This window comes from Protopterus annectens, chromosome 2.part0 (assembly GCF_019279795.1).
Source record: "Protopterus annectens isolate FY-2018-M chromosome 2.part0, PAN1.0, whole genome shotgun sequence".
NCBI classification, from domain to species: Eukaryota; Metazoa; Chordata; order Ceratodontiformes; family Protopteridae; genus Protopterus; species Protopterus annectens.
This window is the reverse complement of record NC_056728.1, coordinates 114,487,007-114,506,757: the sequence shown is the minus strand read 5'-3', so window position 1 is coordinate 114,506,757 and position 19,751 is coordinate 114,487,007. Positions and strand designations below refer to the sequence as shown.

The window sequence follows — 19,751 nt, the reverse complement described above, 5'->3', positions numbered from 1 at the left end:
GAAAGGTATCAATTTTGTACCCAATTTTAAGTTGGACACAGCGCAACTATTAGTCAATTTGAGATTGTTCACAAGAAAACTTAATTTAGAAATTTATTTTCATGAGAATCATAAGGGGGACAACAACATTGATACTATTAGTTGCAAAACCCTTTCTAGGCGTAGTACGTTCATTCCCCCACCTTGTAGTGAGGTTTCGCCCTTGAGAGGTTGTTGGATTTTGAGTTCAGGAGAATTTGTAAAACCAAGCAACCATTGGTTGACAACTTAGGGGCACATGAAAGGTTATTGTTAAAAGAGCTCCAAAGAACAGGTAGTATTAGGTGCATGAAACCAGACAAGGGGGGTGGAATGGTCTTGATGGACAAGGTTGATTATATTGCGTGTATGATGTCCATCTTAGAAGACAATGAAACATACAAAAGGGTATCGAGGAACGAAATCAATATTGCTTACAGAAGAATTGAATTATTCTTGAGTGATGCCCTCTTTCAGGGAGCCATTTCTGAAAGTGAGTATGATTACTTGATGGTTAAGAATTCAGTTCTACCCAGCATCTTTGGGATTCCTAAGGTCCACAAAGGTTTGTCCAACTTACAGTTTAGACCTATTGTAGCAGCCAAGGGTTCTAAGACGGAACCGTTGGCATCCTTTGTGGACTTTATGTGTAAAAAGGTGTTGGAGGAGGTGCCGCATGTGATTAGAGATTCTTGGCACTGCCTTGAAAGATTGAGAAATGTTAAGGAAGATTATAGGGAGTATAGTTTTCTAACGGTTGACGTGGTCAACCTGTTTTCTGCTATACCCCACAAGGAGGGCTTGGAGATGTTTCGTGAGAGTTTGGTAGTTAGTAGCAATGTGGACAAGGACCGAATTAATGTAATTTGTGAACTTATGGAAATTGTTCTTTTGAACAATTTCTTGAAGTTTGAGGGGGAGTTGTTTCAGCAACGTTCAGGAGTAGCTATGGGTGCCAGGTGCGCCCCTATCTTTGCGAACATGGTTCTCTTGGCCTGGGAGAGAACCTTTGTTTTTCCAACTAGATTCATGGAGAACATAATTTTATACAACAGGTTCTTAGACGATTTGCTTATTTTATGGAAGGGGGATGAGTTTATTGAACACTTAAACCAAACCACTGGTTTTTTGAAGTTCACCTTCCAGTGGAAGAAGGATAACATTAACTACCTGGACATAGCCCTTGCCAAGGGAGAAGGGGGTTTGACTAGTTCTATACATAGGAAGGACAGTTATTCCAATTCTCTCTTGCATTTTAAAAGTTGCCACCCATTTCACCAGAGAAAAGGGGTGGCAAAAGGACAGATGGTTCGGTTGTCCAGGTTAGTTAGTGAGGAAAGTATATTCAAGCAGGAGATGTTCAAGTTGATTGGCATGTTCATGGATAGGGGCTACCCGGTGGAGTTGCTGTTAAGATTGAAGAAGGAGGTTTACAAACAGAGAAGTTCGGTATATTCACCTATTCTAAGGGTGGAAGGTACTTTAGACATTAACCAAGAAGGACAGAGAAAGGAAAAACTAGGAGCATGTTTTGTGTTGAAATTTAATGAGAGAAGTGAAGAAATAGTCAAGTCATTGCAAGGGATGTGGGAGTACTGTTTAAGTGATGCCATCAAGGGCATCCTAGGTACCCAACCTAGGATTGTGTATAGTAAGGGGAACAATCTGAAAGGGATTTTAGAAAGTGAGGACAAAAGTAAGATATCAAGAATGTCCAAGTGTGGTCATTGTAGAAGCTGCAGGTATATAGCAGAAGGCTCCTATGTATGTGTTAAAGGGTGGGGGTACTCTTTGCCTGGCCCGGGGAAATGCAATTGTAACACCAAGAACATAGTTTATGTGAGTCTATGCGTTACCTGTGAGGCATTCTATATAGGTATGACCACCCGTAGGTTACGAGATAGGATGATGGAACACGTAAGAGCTATAAAAAACAAGGACTCCCACAATGCACTTTACATTCATAGTACCAACTGTAAGGAATTTAAGAAGTTTGTATTCTTTGTGATAGATAGAGCAATGTTAGATCAGGAGGGTGATGTAGGAAACAGGGTAGCATTATTGGAAACTATGTGGCAATTTAGATTAAATGCCACTAGATACCCTGGAATTAATGACTACATTTCAATAAAACCAGTTTTGAAACATAAGGCTAGTATTATATAATACATTCACACAACAACAACAATTTGAGGGCAACATTGTGTAATTTATACACTACAATGGATTAAATTATACAAAAAGAAAAAAGAAAAATACATTAGATTATGAATTTTTAAGAAATATTAACATTCTACAGTACTGGGAAACAGAATGTTATTGTGCATTATGTATTATGTGTATATATATGTGTTTTTTACGACGACAGCATAAAAATGATAAAAGATTTGTTGTAAGTACCTTAAAAAGGTTTTTTAGAGGTTTGTTGTTTTAAATGGATCAATTTGTTAATTGAATAATTTGATGATGTCATTAACTGAGTATAAATTGATTATGATTTCTGTAATGCACTGACTCTGAAGAAGCCATTTCATGGTGAAAGCGCTCAGTCGGTGAAATAAAAGAGGTTTCCTCCAAGGTTTGGTGTGTGGCCATTGTATTTGAAGTTGTGGTCGTATTGTGGTTCGAATTATATATATATAAGGCTCAGATCCTACAGCAATTCACAATTATCTCACTATTGTCAGTGATACTGCAAGACTAAGGTTCTGAGACTGCAGTTGAAATGTAATAAATGAGGCTCAACTCCTGCAGCAACACACAATTCTCCCACTACTGTGAGGGGTACTACAGATCTATGGTCCCAGACTAAGTTAAAAATGCAAACAGTTGACATTTGGTTAAAACAAGGAAAAATGCAGAAAAGAAGAATACACAATTCAGATTAACACTCTGAGTATTGCAGTGTGCACTAGTTGAAATGGGATTATATTAAACAGGTTAATTCAAGCTTTATGAGTCTCGTGGGAGAGCCTTATCAGTTTGAACTATCAGTGTCCAGTAGAAATAGCACTGTGAGGGTCTTGCAAATTATGATTTCCAGTAGGGAGTGGGCAGCAAACAGCAGTGGGATAGGTGGGTGGGGAAAAAACTCAAAATCAGTGCAGTGACACAGACGTTTAAACTCAGAGCTCTTGTATATGAAGAGGAATGTAGGTGAATACCTTAAATAAGAAAATAAGAAAACTGTTTTAAGACTGATTTTCTGATTTGTTAAGTGTGGAAATGTATTGATCCACAGTAGACTGATTTAAGACACAGTCCAGGTCGACAGCACGGTGAAACAAAAATTATGTTCACTACTGACTAGTATGCTTTAATTAAAAATGTGTAAAATAACATTAACAAGAAAAATTAATTTGTTCAACAGAGTACTACTAAACTTAATTAAATCTACTAACAATCATGTAAAATTGAGGCACATCTCTTTAGTACCTATAGATACTAAATAGATACAAAATTATAGGATAAAATGTTTAGCAGACTTCTTGATACCTAAAATTATATATAAAGATAAAGATGCTCTTGTAAAGAGCAGATATATTGTCGAATATCTAAGAATCTTGTTTAAATATTGTCTTTGAAGTGCTCTATGGCTGTTAATTAAAAAAAAAACTGTTAATCCTGCACAGAGATCTTTTTTATGGCAAATATAGGAAAATCATGGACTTGTTAACTCTCGTATTGCATGGATCATAGCCATGTATACATAACCATTTGTCACTTTATGTATAGATAACACATCATAATGGCAGTTTTCTTGTGAACGATATATAGTAGAAGGCTAGCTGTTTTTTCCTTTGTTATTTTGACCAGTTAGAAATATTGTCAAACAAATTAAAAGATTCAAAGGAAATTATGGATTAGGAAACAATCATAAAGTTACTAAATCAAATTATTTGCAGATAAGTACCTTATTTTTACTATTAACCACAATAAATGTATACATATAAGAGAATTTTTTAATTGAAATTGCAGGCAGAGATACCCTTATAAAATATAGAGTGGAAGAGGTGTGTAGCCTAGGACCCATCTGAGTTGGGGATTGCTGAAAAAAAAGGCTCAGTTATGTCTTTTCTGTTGGTTAATTTGTGTTACAATTGTTGAACTTTGCTTGTATTTAACCAGAGATCTGGAGTGAATCTAAACTAAATCCATGTGTTCAACAAAAGATAAGTATATTTTAATCTTGCATTGCACTTTTTTGAACTGTATTTTGCTTAATTGCTGCTTCATTTTTGCTGTTTTTACTGCTGTGACTGTTTTCACATGTTCAGACCCCAAAACAAGCATGAAAGAACCAGAGGTGGAGGTGTATCCATCTTCATTAAATCCAAATACACCTTGAGACTGGTGAAACAGTATAACTCCCTTGAGCTTCTCCAGATCCAATTAAATGTAGGTAAAATACCCCACCACACCATTGCTAGCTACAGGTCCCCTACCATGAACCAAGAGAAGCACACTGCCTACCTGGACTTGTTATAGCACTCAGGACACAGCCAAACACCTTGGTCATGGGAGATTTCAACTATCCTTTTATCAACTGGGCAACTTACATGAGCACAAACAGGATTGCTATGAAGTTCCTGGACTTTGTTAATTCAAATGCCTTGGAACAGTTGGTCCGCACCCCGACAAGGGGCTCAAATGTCCTGGACTTAGTGCTCACCAATACCTGGGGAGGGTCACTGTACTACCACCTGTGTGTTGCCTTCCCTGGTAAGGTCAGACCATATATCTGTCTCGTCTGAAGTAAAGATCAGTCATGATACCCCCACAGGAGTAAACAATATGAAACATTTCTCCAAAGCATACTATTGCCTACTAAGCGATGGCATAAAAAGTTTCTAAGCTCCTGCCAACATAGCCAACAATGACTCCTATGCAGAGGAATACACGAATGCCCTATACAACCACTTCAACAAATGCATTGACATGGCTGTACCCAACAGAAACAAAACCAAATCTTCTGGAAAAAACAAGCCATCCTGGTGGACTGTAAGTATAAATAAGCTATACAACAAATGAAATAAATTGATACCTAAGAACAGGAGGAAACTTACTCAAAAGAGGAAGAATACTTTATCTTGTTAAGTCCTCTAAGGCTAGCTACAAGTTTAAATTATCATCCCTAGCTAAAGGCAATCATCAGGCATTATTTAGCTGTGTCCGAAATCTAAAAGGGGATGCCCATCTGTGTGGCAAACTTCTAGTGAACTTAACCACTCACACCGAACCTGAGGAAATTGCCAATCTGCTAGCTGACAGATTTGGCAGTAGCTTCACCCCCCCCCCGTCCCTACCAGACATACCCCAAAACATTCCTAACACCAGTCCTCTACCAAGTATCTCCAAACAACAGGTCATACAAACACTCTCCAAGGCCAAAATCACAGCCACTATGGGACCAGACAATATCCCAGGTTGCTTACTAAGCAATCTAAAATAAGATCTAGTGCAACCACTCAGCACTCTCTTTAACTATATCCTGAGAACTGGCTTTGTCCCGGCAGAGTGGAGAATAGCAACAGTAATCCCCTTGCACAAAGGCGGTCCATCAACTGATCCTGGAAACTATTGAGCCATAAGCCTAACCAGCTTTATCTGCAAGCCCATGGAAAGAATCATCATGGATCTTATCCATAACGACATAGGTGACCTTCAAACCCTTGACCCAACCCAGTTTGGTTTGGTCAAGGGTAGATCTTGCTTACTAAACCTAGTGGACATCTTTGAGAATGTGACTAAAGCTCTGGATGAGGACAAACCAGTACATGCCACCTATCTTGATTTAGCCAAGGCCTTTGGCACAATCCCCCATTCAGATATCATAGAAAAACTCTCCCAGCTGGGTGATTAACCCATACATTACTAGATGGGTAGCAAACTGACTCACTGACAGAATACACACTGTCAAAGTTGGGGAGTCCACCTCCACCAGTAGGCCAGTTACTAGTGGGGTACCATAAGGATCTGTGCTGGGCTCTCTACTGTTTGGAATCTATTGCTCTGAAGTCCAGGTGAAGGTAGATGGCCTCTGGTGTACCCAGTTTGCAGATGATTGTAAACTGGCCACAATCATAGAGACCCCCAATAATCTTAACATATTACGGAAATGGCTGATACACATAAATTATTGGTGTCAAACTCACAGACTAAAACTTAACACAAAAAATGCTTCATTGTCTCCTTTGGCAAAGAGTAGCCCCTGCTAATTATAATATAGATAGCACTCCTCTAAACTCAAACTCAGTGGTGCAAGACTTGGGAACACAGGTTGATAGCAATCTAAACTTTGTACCCCATGTGTCCACAGTGGTAATAAAAGCATTCTATATTGCACATCACATCCAAGACCAGGGAGGTTACAGCTCCACTATACTCGACCCTTATCACACCACTAATTGAATACAGTGCTCCCTTCTGTATGTACCTCACCAGACACCTGCAGCAACTGGAGAGACTGCTGAGGTTTCTTACCAAGAGAATCCAGGGCCTCCAAAACATGACTTACATGGAAAGACTAAAAGCCCTATCACTGTACTCTGTATCATACAGGCTGCTGAGAGGCAACCTGTGCCTGGCCTACAGAACAGTCTCGGACCCTGCCCTAATGGAAATGCTGCACATCCGCAAATCAAATGGAACAAGAATAACTCATTCCAGGGATCTTAACCTAGCCTGTGACATTAAGAGAACATGCTGGAGAGACAGATATATGTCAATTGCTGTTCTTATGGAATACGCTCCCACTCCATGTGAAGCAGAGCTCCTCAATGACCCTATTCAAGTGCAAACTTGACAACTGGATGGATGACTATAAATTCCCTCTGGGGGGTGCATCTATGCCCCTCATGGACAGGGAGAGTTGGTGCTAATCACAGAATCACTCTGCTAATGATGACCATCTAACTATGGTCAATAAGGGTACTCAGGTTATTATACAGCTAGGCTTGTAAAGGCCCTAGAGTCATTAGCCTAGTAACCTTCTATGAACATATGAACCTATGAAGTTCTATCTGTGAACAAAGAAGCTAAAACATGGATTAGGAAATTATATTGTACCTTATGTCTGGAATAAATGATCAGTCGGATATTGTGGAACACTCATTTGGGATATCTCAGAGCACTTATTTTAGTTAGACATATGCAATTAGTTGAGTTACACCTTAAAAGATATGGGATTACCTTTTTATTAGTGTACTTAAAATTACTTTATGCCTTTACAGTTGGATAGAATATGAACATTCCCCACCATGTCTCTCCCAAAAATTATATATAATCACAAAGTATGTCACAATATACATTTCTGTCTGTTTTATCAAGCAGTTATTGCAGAAAATGAAAGCTAGGATCTGTTCAAAGGTTGCTTCTTGTAGGTTAGTTTTGTTTCCTTCAGCAAGTCTCTTAACCAGTGCTTTAAGGCAATTGCAAAAATTTGGCTAGGTTCCTTGGTGCTGCCACATGGCTAACAATTACTTATGATCCTATAGTGAGAGAGGGAAATGTATTCAAACAATTTAAACTCCTATTCATCAGTAACCAATACTGACCCTATATTGAAGAATGTAACTTCCTTTCACAAGTGGAAGACACAAATTTGTGAGTCTCAAAACTTTAAAAATAAACCTTGATTCAAATAGAAAAAAAAAACAGCAAATTCTTAAACTGTGTTAAAACAGTATTTCATCAGAGAAAGATTCATCCCCCATAACACACACTTACTATAGGGTTCTTCTGTCCATCATCCCTGCTACTTATATAAACTAACTCTCAGATTATTGTACCTCAGATTAGAGAATAATCCAAGGTACTGAAAACTTGGACTTGGTGTATATACACCTCTTATTCACATTTCATTTCTACATTTCTAAGGATTGCAATTATTACTTCAGAATATCAACTAGCACCCAAGAAATGCTACATTGAGTATCCATATTGAAATATTGTGTGATGCAAAACATCAGCTGTGATTCACAGTCATATAACAAATACTGCAATGTTAATTAGCGAAGAAGAATGAAGGTCAGCAGGACTAAGACAGAATATATGTGTGTGAATGAGAGGGAGGATAGAGGAATGATGAGGATGCAGGGAGTGGAGGTGATGAAGGTGGATGAGTTTAAATACTTGGGGTCAACAGTTCAGAGTAATGGTGAGTGTGGACGAGAGGTGAAGAAGAGAGTGCAGGCAGGATGGAGTGGGTGGAGAAGAGTGTCAGGAGTGATTTGTGACAGACGGGTACCAGTAAGAGTGAAAGGGAAGGTCTACAAGAGGGTAGTGAGACCAGCTATGTTATATGGGTTGGAGACAGTGGCATTGACAAAAAGGCAGGAGTCAGAGTTTGACGTGGCAGAGTTGAAGATGTTAAGATTTGCACTGAGTGTGACGAGGATGGACAGGATTAGGAATAAGTATATTAGAGGGTCAGCCAAGGTTGGAAGGTTTGGAGACAGAGCCAGAGAGGCAAGATTACGTTGGTTTGGACATGTGCTGAGGAAGGATGCAGAGTATATTGGGAAAAAGATGCTAAGGATGAAGCTGCCAGGTAACAGGAAAAGAGGAAAGCCTAAGATAAGGTTTATGGATGTGGTGAGAGAGGACATGCAGGTGGTTGGTGTGACAGAGAAAGATGCAGAGGACAGGAAGAAATGGAAACAGTTGATCCGCTGTAGTGACCCCTAACGGGAGCAGCTGAGAAGAATAAGAATTAGCATATGGTGTGGCCATTTGTAGGGTGTGAATGGTCCTCAGATAATGTTAAATATACCAGAATAGCAGTGGGATTACGCTTAACCATCATGACTAAAATATCTAAACTTTACATCACCTTTAATTTATTTGTTTATTTACTAAATTGTGGTAATTGGGTAACAGGACATGTCAACAGGCCATTTTTATCCGCAGCCTAAGCCTATAAGGCAAATTACTATGCTAAAAAATACAATCCAAGTATCACGTCAATTATTTACATAGAAGTGAATATAGTTATTACAGTAATTACCAGAAGACGGTTTCAAAAGAGGAAAGGGCATGTTTACATAATCGTTTTAAACAATATTAATAATGAGTAATCTGAAGAGCAAGGTTGACAATGCATGCAGTAAGGCACTTAATATCGGTTAAGCAAGCAAAAGTCATGATGCAAATATTCATTTAACAAATGCACATTCAGGCAGCACATTTGTCACTAGAGAGAAAGAGAGTATAGGCTATATGTAGAAGGCTACTGTTAAGACATCCAGAGACAAAAATACTGAAATAATTGTTTATAAGAGAGGACACAACTCACCTTTCTGCTACTACATCTCCAAACTCATTACTGTGTGTGTGTGTGTGTGTGTGTGTGTGTGTGTGTGTGTGTGTGTGTGTGTGTGTGTGTGTGTGTGTGTGTGTGTGTGTGTGTGTGTGTGTGTGTGTGTGTGTGTGTGTGTGTTGGAGTTCCTATATACCCCCTGCAAAAATGTAAAAAAAGGTAGATTTCTGTGTGTTTTTTTTTTTTTTTTTTTTTTTTATGCTCGAGTTTTTGGAAACTTGATCATATGGTCTTGCCCATATGAATTTCGAGTTTGTGAAAACTCAATTATCTGACATAGACCTGTATATCGATATATTATACACATATATATATATATATATATATATATATATATATATATATATATATCTATATGTATATATCACAGTTTAGTCTGCAAAGAAACAAGCAAAGAACAAACTAGAAAAATTAAATCCACTTAACATTCCTTTTGTTTCCCCGAAATCCTAAAATTGCATAGCAGAATTTAATTTGGACATGGGATGAAAGAGGAATAAAATTCTCAGAACTCGAAACATATATTAGCTTCTATATTTAAAGTAATTAAATATTGGTTAACACAGCTTATAGGCAAATTGGAAGGAGTGTAAACACATTTACATAAGTGTGAGTAAAAGATAATAGAATGTTGTTAATATTTGCTTTCAGTTTTAAAACTCATTCCCCTAAAAATTCTGAATTTCTTAATACATTAAAGAGTTTTACATGATTTATGGAAAAACATATAGTGCTATAAAACTGTTTTTCACAATTTAGTTTTTTTTGTCCAACTGCAAGAATGACTGAAGGAACAATTAAAGGAAAAATTATGAAATGTAAAAATAAGATGGTATAATTGTTTTCAAAACACACAGAACAAAAACAATTGTAAAGACTGGTTAAACTATCAAAGTATAAGGAGTTTTATTTTAGATAATATTCAAGGATTTAAAAATAATGTAACACGTAAATTACCAAAAATGCTGAAATATTCAAATAACAAAAGTAAAAAGATCATAAACGAGTTACTCTCTGATTTATGTAAAATATTATTAGAACAATAATTAGAATACTAAAGAACAGTTTTAGAACTATATATTCCAAAATAATGTATATGGACATAAAGAAAATGCAAAAATAGTGGAAAAATGAGTACTAAAATCAGTACCAAATCACCCTTCTTGAAGATTTATACATGGAAAATCATTCATAGTGCACTTTATGTCACTGGGAAGATGTAAAGATTATAAAAAACAAACAATAAGGCATGTTGGAGATGCATAACAAAACCTGAAGTAGACTGAAATCATAGTATTCATGAATGTGCATTTTGTCAAGCCCTAGACTTCAAAGATATGTCCCACTCCTGAAAAAAAGTAAATTGATACAAATGTAGAGCAGGAAGAGTGATGAAGTCTGATATATGATGCATTCTGGGTAAGTGAACAAATTGTAACCTAATTAAAGCAATAGCCTTACACAGTGCACCAATACCGACTTGTATAAAGAAAGATCAGTATTATCTTCTCTGGTGTTTGTTAGCTATTGCAAGGAAACAAAGTATTCCTCCCACATTTGTTGAGTTTATTAGACCAGTACAAATCAAACATGAAAAATAAATCAATACAGTAAAATTAAGAAGAAAATAATACATGAAAAAGATAGCAATACAATAAAATTAAGAGGAAAATTAGAGACAATGACTTCTAAACTATGGGCAAAAGTTTCACCATTAACAGACAAATATGGAACTGGTGTATTACCAAAATATATTTATATGTTTAATAATGTCATATATACTATAAACAGAAAAACTGTTTAAAAAGACAGACTTTGCAAACAGTGCATGTATGTCTGCTCTGACAGTTATAATAATAGTTATGAGTCAAAATAGGTAAGATGTGAATGAAGTCACAAAAAATTAATTTTTTTGAATATACTGGCAAGGTAAAACTATGAACAAATCTCCTTGATTGTATATATGCCACTGTATAGAAATTTTCTGATGTTTGTGGATTATGTGTTGTCATATAAAGACATGGAGCTCTGATTGTATATATGTCTCTGTACAGAAAATTTTTTGTCATTTGTTGTATTTGTACTGTTATGTTATGGAGCTTTTCTCCCCAGGCCTCCACTGTAAATCGACCTTGTTCCAGTCGGACTTTCCCGGTCAACAAATGTAAAATAAAAAAAATAAATAAATAAAAACATATTGATATGAAATTTAATTAAAAGGCTGCCAGTTTTAACTTTTTTTCCCCTTTATTTGTTTAATAAAATACAGAGCATGCGTTTTGTACTAAACTTTAAATCAGCTACAATTATCAAAGTTTGACATATCCCTGAGTCTCTGACCCTGTCCATTGATCATCACTGAATACGTTATAACTGCCATTTCCAAGACCAAAAAGTAATAACACATCCATGGGCCCAGGTACCTGGTTTCCTGATACAGTGCTAAACGTTAGTTGACTGAGCCTGTCACAAACATCTTTAACTTAAACCCGTCCAAAGGCTATAAGCCTGAAGCTTAATAAACAGCTGCTATGATTTTCCTAGCATAGAACTTGGGTGACCTTAATTATCTGTAAACCCATCAGCCTAGCAAGTGTGATATGTAAGGGTATGGAATGCATCATATGTCAGATTTCATAAATATTGACATTAAAAGCCTTATTGCTCCTGATCAGTATTACATTTATTTTGTCAAGGGTATGTCATACCAAATAAACTGAGTTAACATCTTCACATAGGTCACAAAAACTGAGAATGAAGGTTATGATCTCCATGCAGCACACACAGATCTGGCCAAAGCCTTTTGTACTGTCCTTATGCACTATTGTAAGTAAGCTGAAAGACCATTGACTCATGATATGAGGTGACTAGAAACAGACTGTGTGAGTGAATACACACAGTTAATGAAGGCAGAGTTATCCCAGAAAGCAAAAGTGTGGCTAGGGGTGTATCTCAGCGCTCCAGTACCCCCTCTTGGTTAGGACTGATTTCTCCTATCTACAAAAACCATGATCTTTATGTTTGCTAATAATTGTAAGCTTCACTGTACCAAAACAACTAATGTATGTGAACCAGTGATGTAAAGATAAATGCCTCAAATTAAAAGCAAGAAAGCACAGCACTGTCATATTTTTCAAATTATTATTTTTTTACTATTTACAATTTAATTGGTATCTCTCTCCAAATGAATTCAATCATAAGAGGTCTTGGTCCCTTCAAAGACTACTCACTATCCTTTGACCATAATGTTGCAAAACTGTTGAGGAAATCCTTCAACTAATATTCAAAATTCTTCTAGGTCTGAAGAAGTTATTTCTACACTCAGTCCTCATCATCCCCTTAGACATGTATCTTTCCAACACATCACATAACTAGAACCCCCCCCCCAAAAAAAAAAACAGTGGTATAAAGAACAAAAGACCATAAACAACCAAGATCTACTCAAAACTCTGCACTGTACTCTGTCTCATAAAATTATGTGATGACCTATATCTGGGTTTTCTTGCCATGAAGAACACTTTTTGTCTTCTATCTCCTTCACCTCCATAAAATGAAGGGCTCCTCCAACATCCATGCAAAGCATTTAAATCTCCATCAATAAATAAATAGAACCTACTGGTGGGATGGATTCATTTCCCAGTGCTTACACCATCTCTTGAATAAATTACTTACAATACTGAGCAGACTGATACTCCACCTGACATTAAAAATAATTTTGACAATTGGATGGTTATCTGTAAATTCTCCCAGACAAAACCTGTCTTGCTGTCTTAGAGGATGAAAGTGCCCCTTGAGGGTAGATGTTCACTATAAGTAAATGGTCCTTGGACTAATTCTGATCTGTACTCTGATCCAGAATATCAAGGTAAGTATTGAAATTCTCCATAGGACCCTTTTGACTCCTATGCATTTTTAATTCCCATGAAGTTTGCATACTAAATATGTAAATAATATTAAATGAGTAGAAAATACAACCACATCTCCTACGTAGTACTCTTCCTTTACATAGTGCTAACCTTAGGACAGACAAAATATAAACAAGGGCCTTATTAGTACACGACAACTATATTCAGAGTTTACCTTTGACTGAGCCATGTTGTAAGTTGGGGTACTTTCTATCAGTTCAGTTCACAGAAAAACAATAATAAACTCTCATATTTTAGTTCTTTCTAGGTAACAGTTCCTTCTTACACAAGATTTTCAGTCTCATACATTTTTCATTTTCTCCTCTTTACAATAAATAAAGCTTATGCCTGACACCATCTGATTCATTATGGTTAAAATTGTGGTAAATGAAGACTATTATGTTAAAAGCCAGTTGAATAATCAAACCAAGACTCAAGCACCTGTGCAAGCCTACCTTTCAACGTGTTTGCTTGAAAATGAAGTTATTGTGCTAACAGGATAACATAATAATTGTCTGGTCACAAGAAATATATTCTCATTATTTTAAAACCAACATTGCATTTAAATGCTCACTCTTTCAGCCCTACCTTGTACGCAGAATTTGAGTTCCTTTGCATCAGTGACAGTTGTGCAATGCAGTTTTTCTGGCACTTTCTTGTTAATACGACTGTAATTCCTCCTCTTCTTCGTCTCTCCCCAAAGGTTGGAGCCACCATGCATGCTAGGAATGTTAAGAACTGCAATTCCTTCAAGTGACGTATTACTCAGATCTAGTACAATGCCGTCGCACTGTGGGAAAAGCAAATACCAGCATTTCGTATGAATTACTGAGTGAAGGAATATGAAAGAAAGTATTGCCATATGTATGATCTATGCTACTGAATTGCCATTCAAACCATTTATACTAAAGCTAATAAAAGAGCAGACATTCATCCTTAAGTAAGAACATTAGGAGGAGAACAAACATCAGCATACGAGGTAGACTGAAAGGAGCAAGGGAAATGGTGAGACAAGGGAAATAAGGTTATTATAAGAGAAAAAGGGATACTTTGTGCTGTCTTGATCTAATTTCATTTTGGCAAAATGACAATGTTGATAGCACTAGTCTCCACTCCCACTGTTATAATTGCACTAATACCCTCGTATTATTACCCACTTCTACTCTTATAAGTGCACTGATATGCTCATATTAGTACCCACTTCTACTCTTATAAGTGCACTGATACCCTTGTATTATTACCCACGTCTACTCTTATAAGTGCACTGATACCTCATACTATTACCCACTTCTATTCTTATAAGTGGACTGATACCCTCATATTATTACCCACTTCTGCTCTTATAAATGCACTGATACCCTCATACTATTACCCACTTCTGTTCAGTGCACTGATACCTCATACTATTACCCACTTCTGTTCTTATAAGTGGACTAAAACTCTCATACTTTTACCCATTTCTGCTCTTATAAGTACACTGATACCCTTATACTATTACCCACTGCTACTCTTAAAAGTGCACTGATACCCTCATACTATTACTCAATCCCATTCTAATAAGTGTACTAATACCCTTGTACTATCACTCACTCCCACTCTCATAAGTGCACTGATACCCTCGTACTATTATCCACTTATTAGAATGGGAGTGGATAATGTTAAGAGGGTATCAGTGCACTTACAAGAGTGCATTCCAAGCAATTAAAACACAAAGCAATCCTCAAGAAGAAACATTGTATCTGATGATGAAAAAGCTCATTACTTTGAATAAACCAGACAACTTAAATCTCAAAGAAGGATTGCTTCATGCCTTTATTGCTTGATTTTTGAGAATGTGTTCATTCTACTCTGGTTAGCTGCCTGCCTGCCTGCCTGAAAAATACCTACAGGAATACAAAAGTGGATTACTTTGAGCAAAGAGGCTTTTCCTTTTGTTTTTACATGAAAAATTTGTAGTAAAGAAAAATGCACTTTCTATAATTCAAAAAAGTACAGTTTACATTATCAAATACATAAAACAAAAAGCCTCACAAAATGCAGTTTAGAGCCACTCACAGGTATTCAGCCTGCCATCATCCAACCATTTAAATAAAGATAACATTTTAAGCTCTTTTTGCCAACAAAATCCCTTAAAAATAAACAGAAGATATGCTCCATTGTCATCAGTCCAACCGTCATTCTCCTCTCTGCACTATTTTCACAGGGTTCACTCTTCTAGCATTTACCACCCGAGGACTGCTGGGTAACTTTATGTCCTCAAGTTGAGGCAGATTCCATTGTTAAGGAATAAATTACATAATAAGCTAAATACACTGCAATGTATATCCATGCACAAGAGAAATAATATTTAATTTTACTGTATTTTATTGGTGTCACAGTCCTACTGATGTATCTTGGTCATTGTTAACATTCTGGTTTTCTACATATCTTTTCTGGTCTTCTGTCTGATAGATGATGACTTCAGTATCAAGTTGCAATTCTGCCACAAAGTCTGATGTTTCTGATGTAAAAAACTACCTTGCCACCTAGAACTATTACCTTGAATCATTTTAAAAGGGAGGGTTATGTGACAGACAAGCTATTGAAAATCTCAGATGCTGAAAATTGCTGATGTCATAATTACATTTGTTTAAAGGAAGTGAATATCACAGCTTCGACAGTTTATGAGGTTTTCATCCAAAACCAAAAAAAAGATAATCTTCAGAGAGTTTAATGAAATATGACTGTCACTAATATGTATAACAGGTATTATTCTGGGTCAACAGGTTAAAATGCAATTTTTATAGCAGGAAACGTGCTTTTTGAATTTACTTTTTCAAAACTTTTCCGTGCAAAATATAAGTATATTTAATGTTTGTTTTGCATAGATAAACATATACTATTACTCTTTATGGGCAGAAATATTGTAGTTCAGTAGTTGAAAACTTAACAAATAGAGCCTTATAACATTGTCAGTTTTCAGTATTTTAAACCAAACACACTATACAACTACTCTAACCAGCATTTTTTGCATGTGACAACTCATATTCTTTAAACCTAAACAGAAACGTTTCTTTTCATTTTACCATTATAAAAAGTATTCTACACTCACTTTGTGAAATAACTTATCATCCCTGATGATAATTCAAAATACATTATAGCCAATAGTGACTTAATATTAACAGTCAGTTTTCATACAAAGCTGTCCAGCATGAAGCGAAAGTTTTGTGAAAAGACTATACTGAAGTATTTACAGATCACTGAAATTAGTAATCCAGATTTCAATTAACCAGAAACCCTTTTTACTATTGTCTTTTTAATTATTTTATTACAGACCTATAGCCGTGTCTTCAGATGTCATAGTGAATTTTTGTTGGTATAGTTTTTTTCATATGCAGGGTTATTCTTTTAGCTCAATAGGTGATCATACTTTTACCCTGATATATAACCATCTATGGTATTTATAAATTACACTTCTTACTGACAGAGTGAATCAAAGGCATCTATGAAAAAATGTTATGTAATAAATGTTCTACTGCTCATGACTTCGGCAACTTTCCAAATAATGAATTGACCTTTAATTGTCTATGTTGTTCAGTCTTCTGTATGCTTATGTTTTGCTATTATAGGTTATACCTGAAAGCAGTTATCTTAATGTAAGCATCCACCAAACAATTTAAAAAAAGTAAATAAACTTTTTTTTTTAATTTATAACAACAAAACAATCTGTTCTTATATATAGCAGAAATAACAATATTGGTTTAAACTCTGCAGCTCATTTAAGGGAGGGGGGTTCATGATTTCATTTGCTTCCCATATCAAAAGAATGTCATAAAGTGTTAGTTGCTGTCATGTTCAAAATTATTTTTCTGATTGAAAAGTAGTAACGCTTTTAGATATGTTCCATTGTCATCAGTCCAACCTCATTCAACATACTGTCCATGTTATTCTTTTGCATTATATGTTTTATTTTGTTTAATTTTGTTTCAGTGCCTTTATCACTTACAATGCATGCCAGGCTACATGTCCGGGTAATATAACTAATCAATATATGGTAATTCTCTATAGTAAAACATATCATGCACATATAATAATACACATCTAGAATATATCTGTATTAGGAAAATAAGTCAGACAGTTCAGCCAGATATCTGAAAGGAGCGATGCATTGTTTATAAAGAATGTCAGTATTGCTCTAATTATATTGTGGTAAATGACTGGCAAAGCTGTCAAAATATCAGAATACAGGATGTCTTGTCACATAGTAACACTATATAAACATTACCATATATAAGAAATATAACATGACAAGATGTATTTGTTTGAGAATGCATGAATTCGTACAAATGTTATTAGGCACTACATATAACATAAAACCTAATGACCTATGTAGGACTTTTATGACTGGCTTAAGAATACCTAGCCTAGTATGCATTATTTAAGTTGTAAAACTTGTATGAATTCACACAAGTGTATTACATTTTGCTTTGTATTTTTGGAAAATACAAAAAGACAAGCTCTACTCCATTTTGTTAGGTATCTATTTTTGAAGCTGCAGATAGACAAAACAATCTAGTTAAAGTGTTGAGTTGTCATGGAAGGTATTGCCCCCCCCCCCCCCGCACTGCCCATACACCTTTATATGGTCACACAACCACTGTGAAAAAAGAAAATTACATTAAAAAAGCATGATTGTCACTGCCCACACTGAAACTGCACTAACAGCGATATGTCATGAAGAAATCAGACAACTCTGAAATTCAACATCATAGAGCTGAATTCAAGAAGTTGGCACCTCAACCTCTTTACATTTGACAAAGGAAAAAGTATATTGTCATTTGTTAAAGAAGCCTCGTATTTTGAGGTCTTATCTTAGTTAAATTTTTTACTTTCCATGCTTCTGTCAGAAAAAATACTGCAATGTTAAGAAATTTGCAGCAATACAGCATTAAAACAATGCAGACCCATTGAAACAAAGAAGCAGAATATCCATATCCTAAACATTAGAAAAAGCTACAACATGTTTTCTTTTAATAAAAATTTAAATTATGAAAATGTTTACCATTTTCATGTAATACAGTAATCCGAAATGCAGCTAAATGGTCAATACATCTCATAGTTGGACAAAATAACAACATAAATGCAGGAAGCCCAGGAGGGAACATACCATCTAAAATGAAGTACCTTTTGTGTCCGCATAAGAGTATTCAAGCAGATACCCAGACAAAGTTATAAGTACAGAGCTTCACTTTCTTTATCCAAGAGGAACACCTGGATGCTACTGAGTAACAAAAGATGCCCATACCACACTTGGGTAGCAGCCATTGCCACTTAATGTTCTTGCCTAAGGTCACTGGTAAAATCCTCTAAGACTAACTTCGAGTCCAAATTGGCCACATCCACCAAGGACAATCACAAAGCCCCATCAGTAAACCAAGACATCCCCAGCACCTGCCCCCCTCCCTCATCACCATGGTGCAGGTCCTTAATGCCCTCTCAAAGGCAAAAAAAATACAGTCTCTGTGGGACTTGAAAACATCCCTGGCTGTATCCTACATGAACTCAGGCACGAGCTCTCAGCTCCATTAGACACCCTATTCAACCAAAGCCTGAGCACCTGCTTCATCCCAGCTGAATGGAGGACAGCCACTGCCATCCCTCTATACAAAGGTGGAGCTTCCACTGACCCAGGTAATTATAGGCCTATCAGCCTAACTAGCCTGATCTGCGAGGCCATGGAACGCATTATCTTGGACCTTATAAACAAGGAGATTGGCGACCTCCAAATGCTTGGCCCCACACAGTTTGGTTTTGTCAAAAGGAGATCATGCCTGTCAAACTTGGTCGACTTCTTTGAAACACTAACCAGAGCCATGGATAAGGGGAAGATGGTGCATACCACCTACCTTGACCTAGCCAAAGCCTTTGACACTATTTCCCACTAGGGCATAATAGATAAACTCTCCCAGCTAGGCATCATCCCGTATGTTACCAGATGGGTAGCTAACTGGCTCACTGATAGAGCCCACTCAGTCAAAGTAGGGGAAGCCACCTCTAGTAGTAGACCCATAATGAGCAGTGTAACCCAAGGATCAGTCTTGGGTCCTCTACTGTTTGGGATATAATTTTCTAAGATGCAAGCCAAAACCAGTGGTCTGTGGCTGACCAAGTTTGCAGATGACTGCAAGCTGGGTGCTGTCTTAAATTCCCCAAGGGATGTGAACATCCACCAAGAGGGTCTTATCCAAATGAATGACTGGTGCCAGAAGCATGGTCTCAAACTGAATGCCAAGAAATGCATCATTATCCCCTTTGGAGAAAATGTCACCCCCACTAATTATCACATCAGTATCAATGTACTAAGCATGCAATCAGTCATGAGGGACTTGGGCACCCAGGTTGATAGCAACCTGGCTTTTGACAACCATGTTGCCTCCATTGTATGGAAGGCATTCTACATGGCCCACCTCATAAATAAGGGTATTTCATTCAGGAAATCCAGGATTATCAGATGCACTATTGAGTACAAT

The 19,751-nt window shown here is 36.6% G+C and overlaps 1 protein-coding gene across 3 annotated transcripts in view; it reads right to left on the bottom strand.

Annotated features, from left to right (window-relative positions):
- The window catches only part of LOC122792986 (diacylglycerol kinase beta-like), a 4,078,579-nt gene that overhangs the window by 405,325 nt on the left and 3,653,503 nt on the right, over positions 1 to 19,751 (bottom strand). For all 3 annotated transcript variants that reach the window (XM_044060599.1, XM_044060600.1, XM_044060601.1), the window contains one exon: positions 13,831 to 14,032. In XM_044060599.1, coding sequence (XP_043916534.1) covers positions 13,831 to 14,032 — 202 coding nt within the window. The remainder of the gene's footprint in view (positions 1 to 13,830; positions 14,033 to 19,751) is intronic.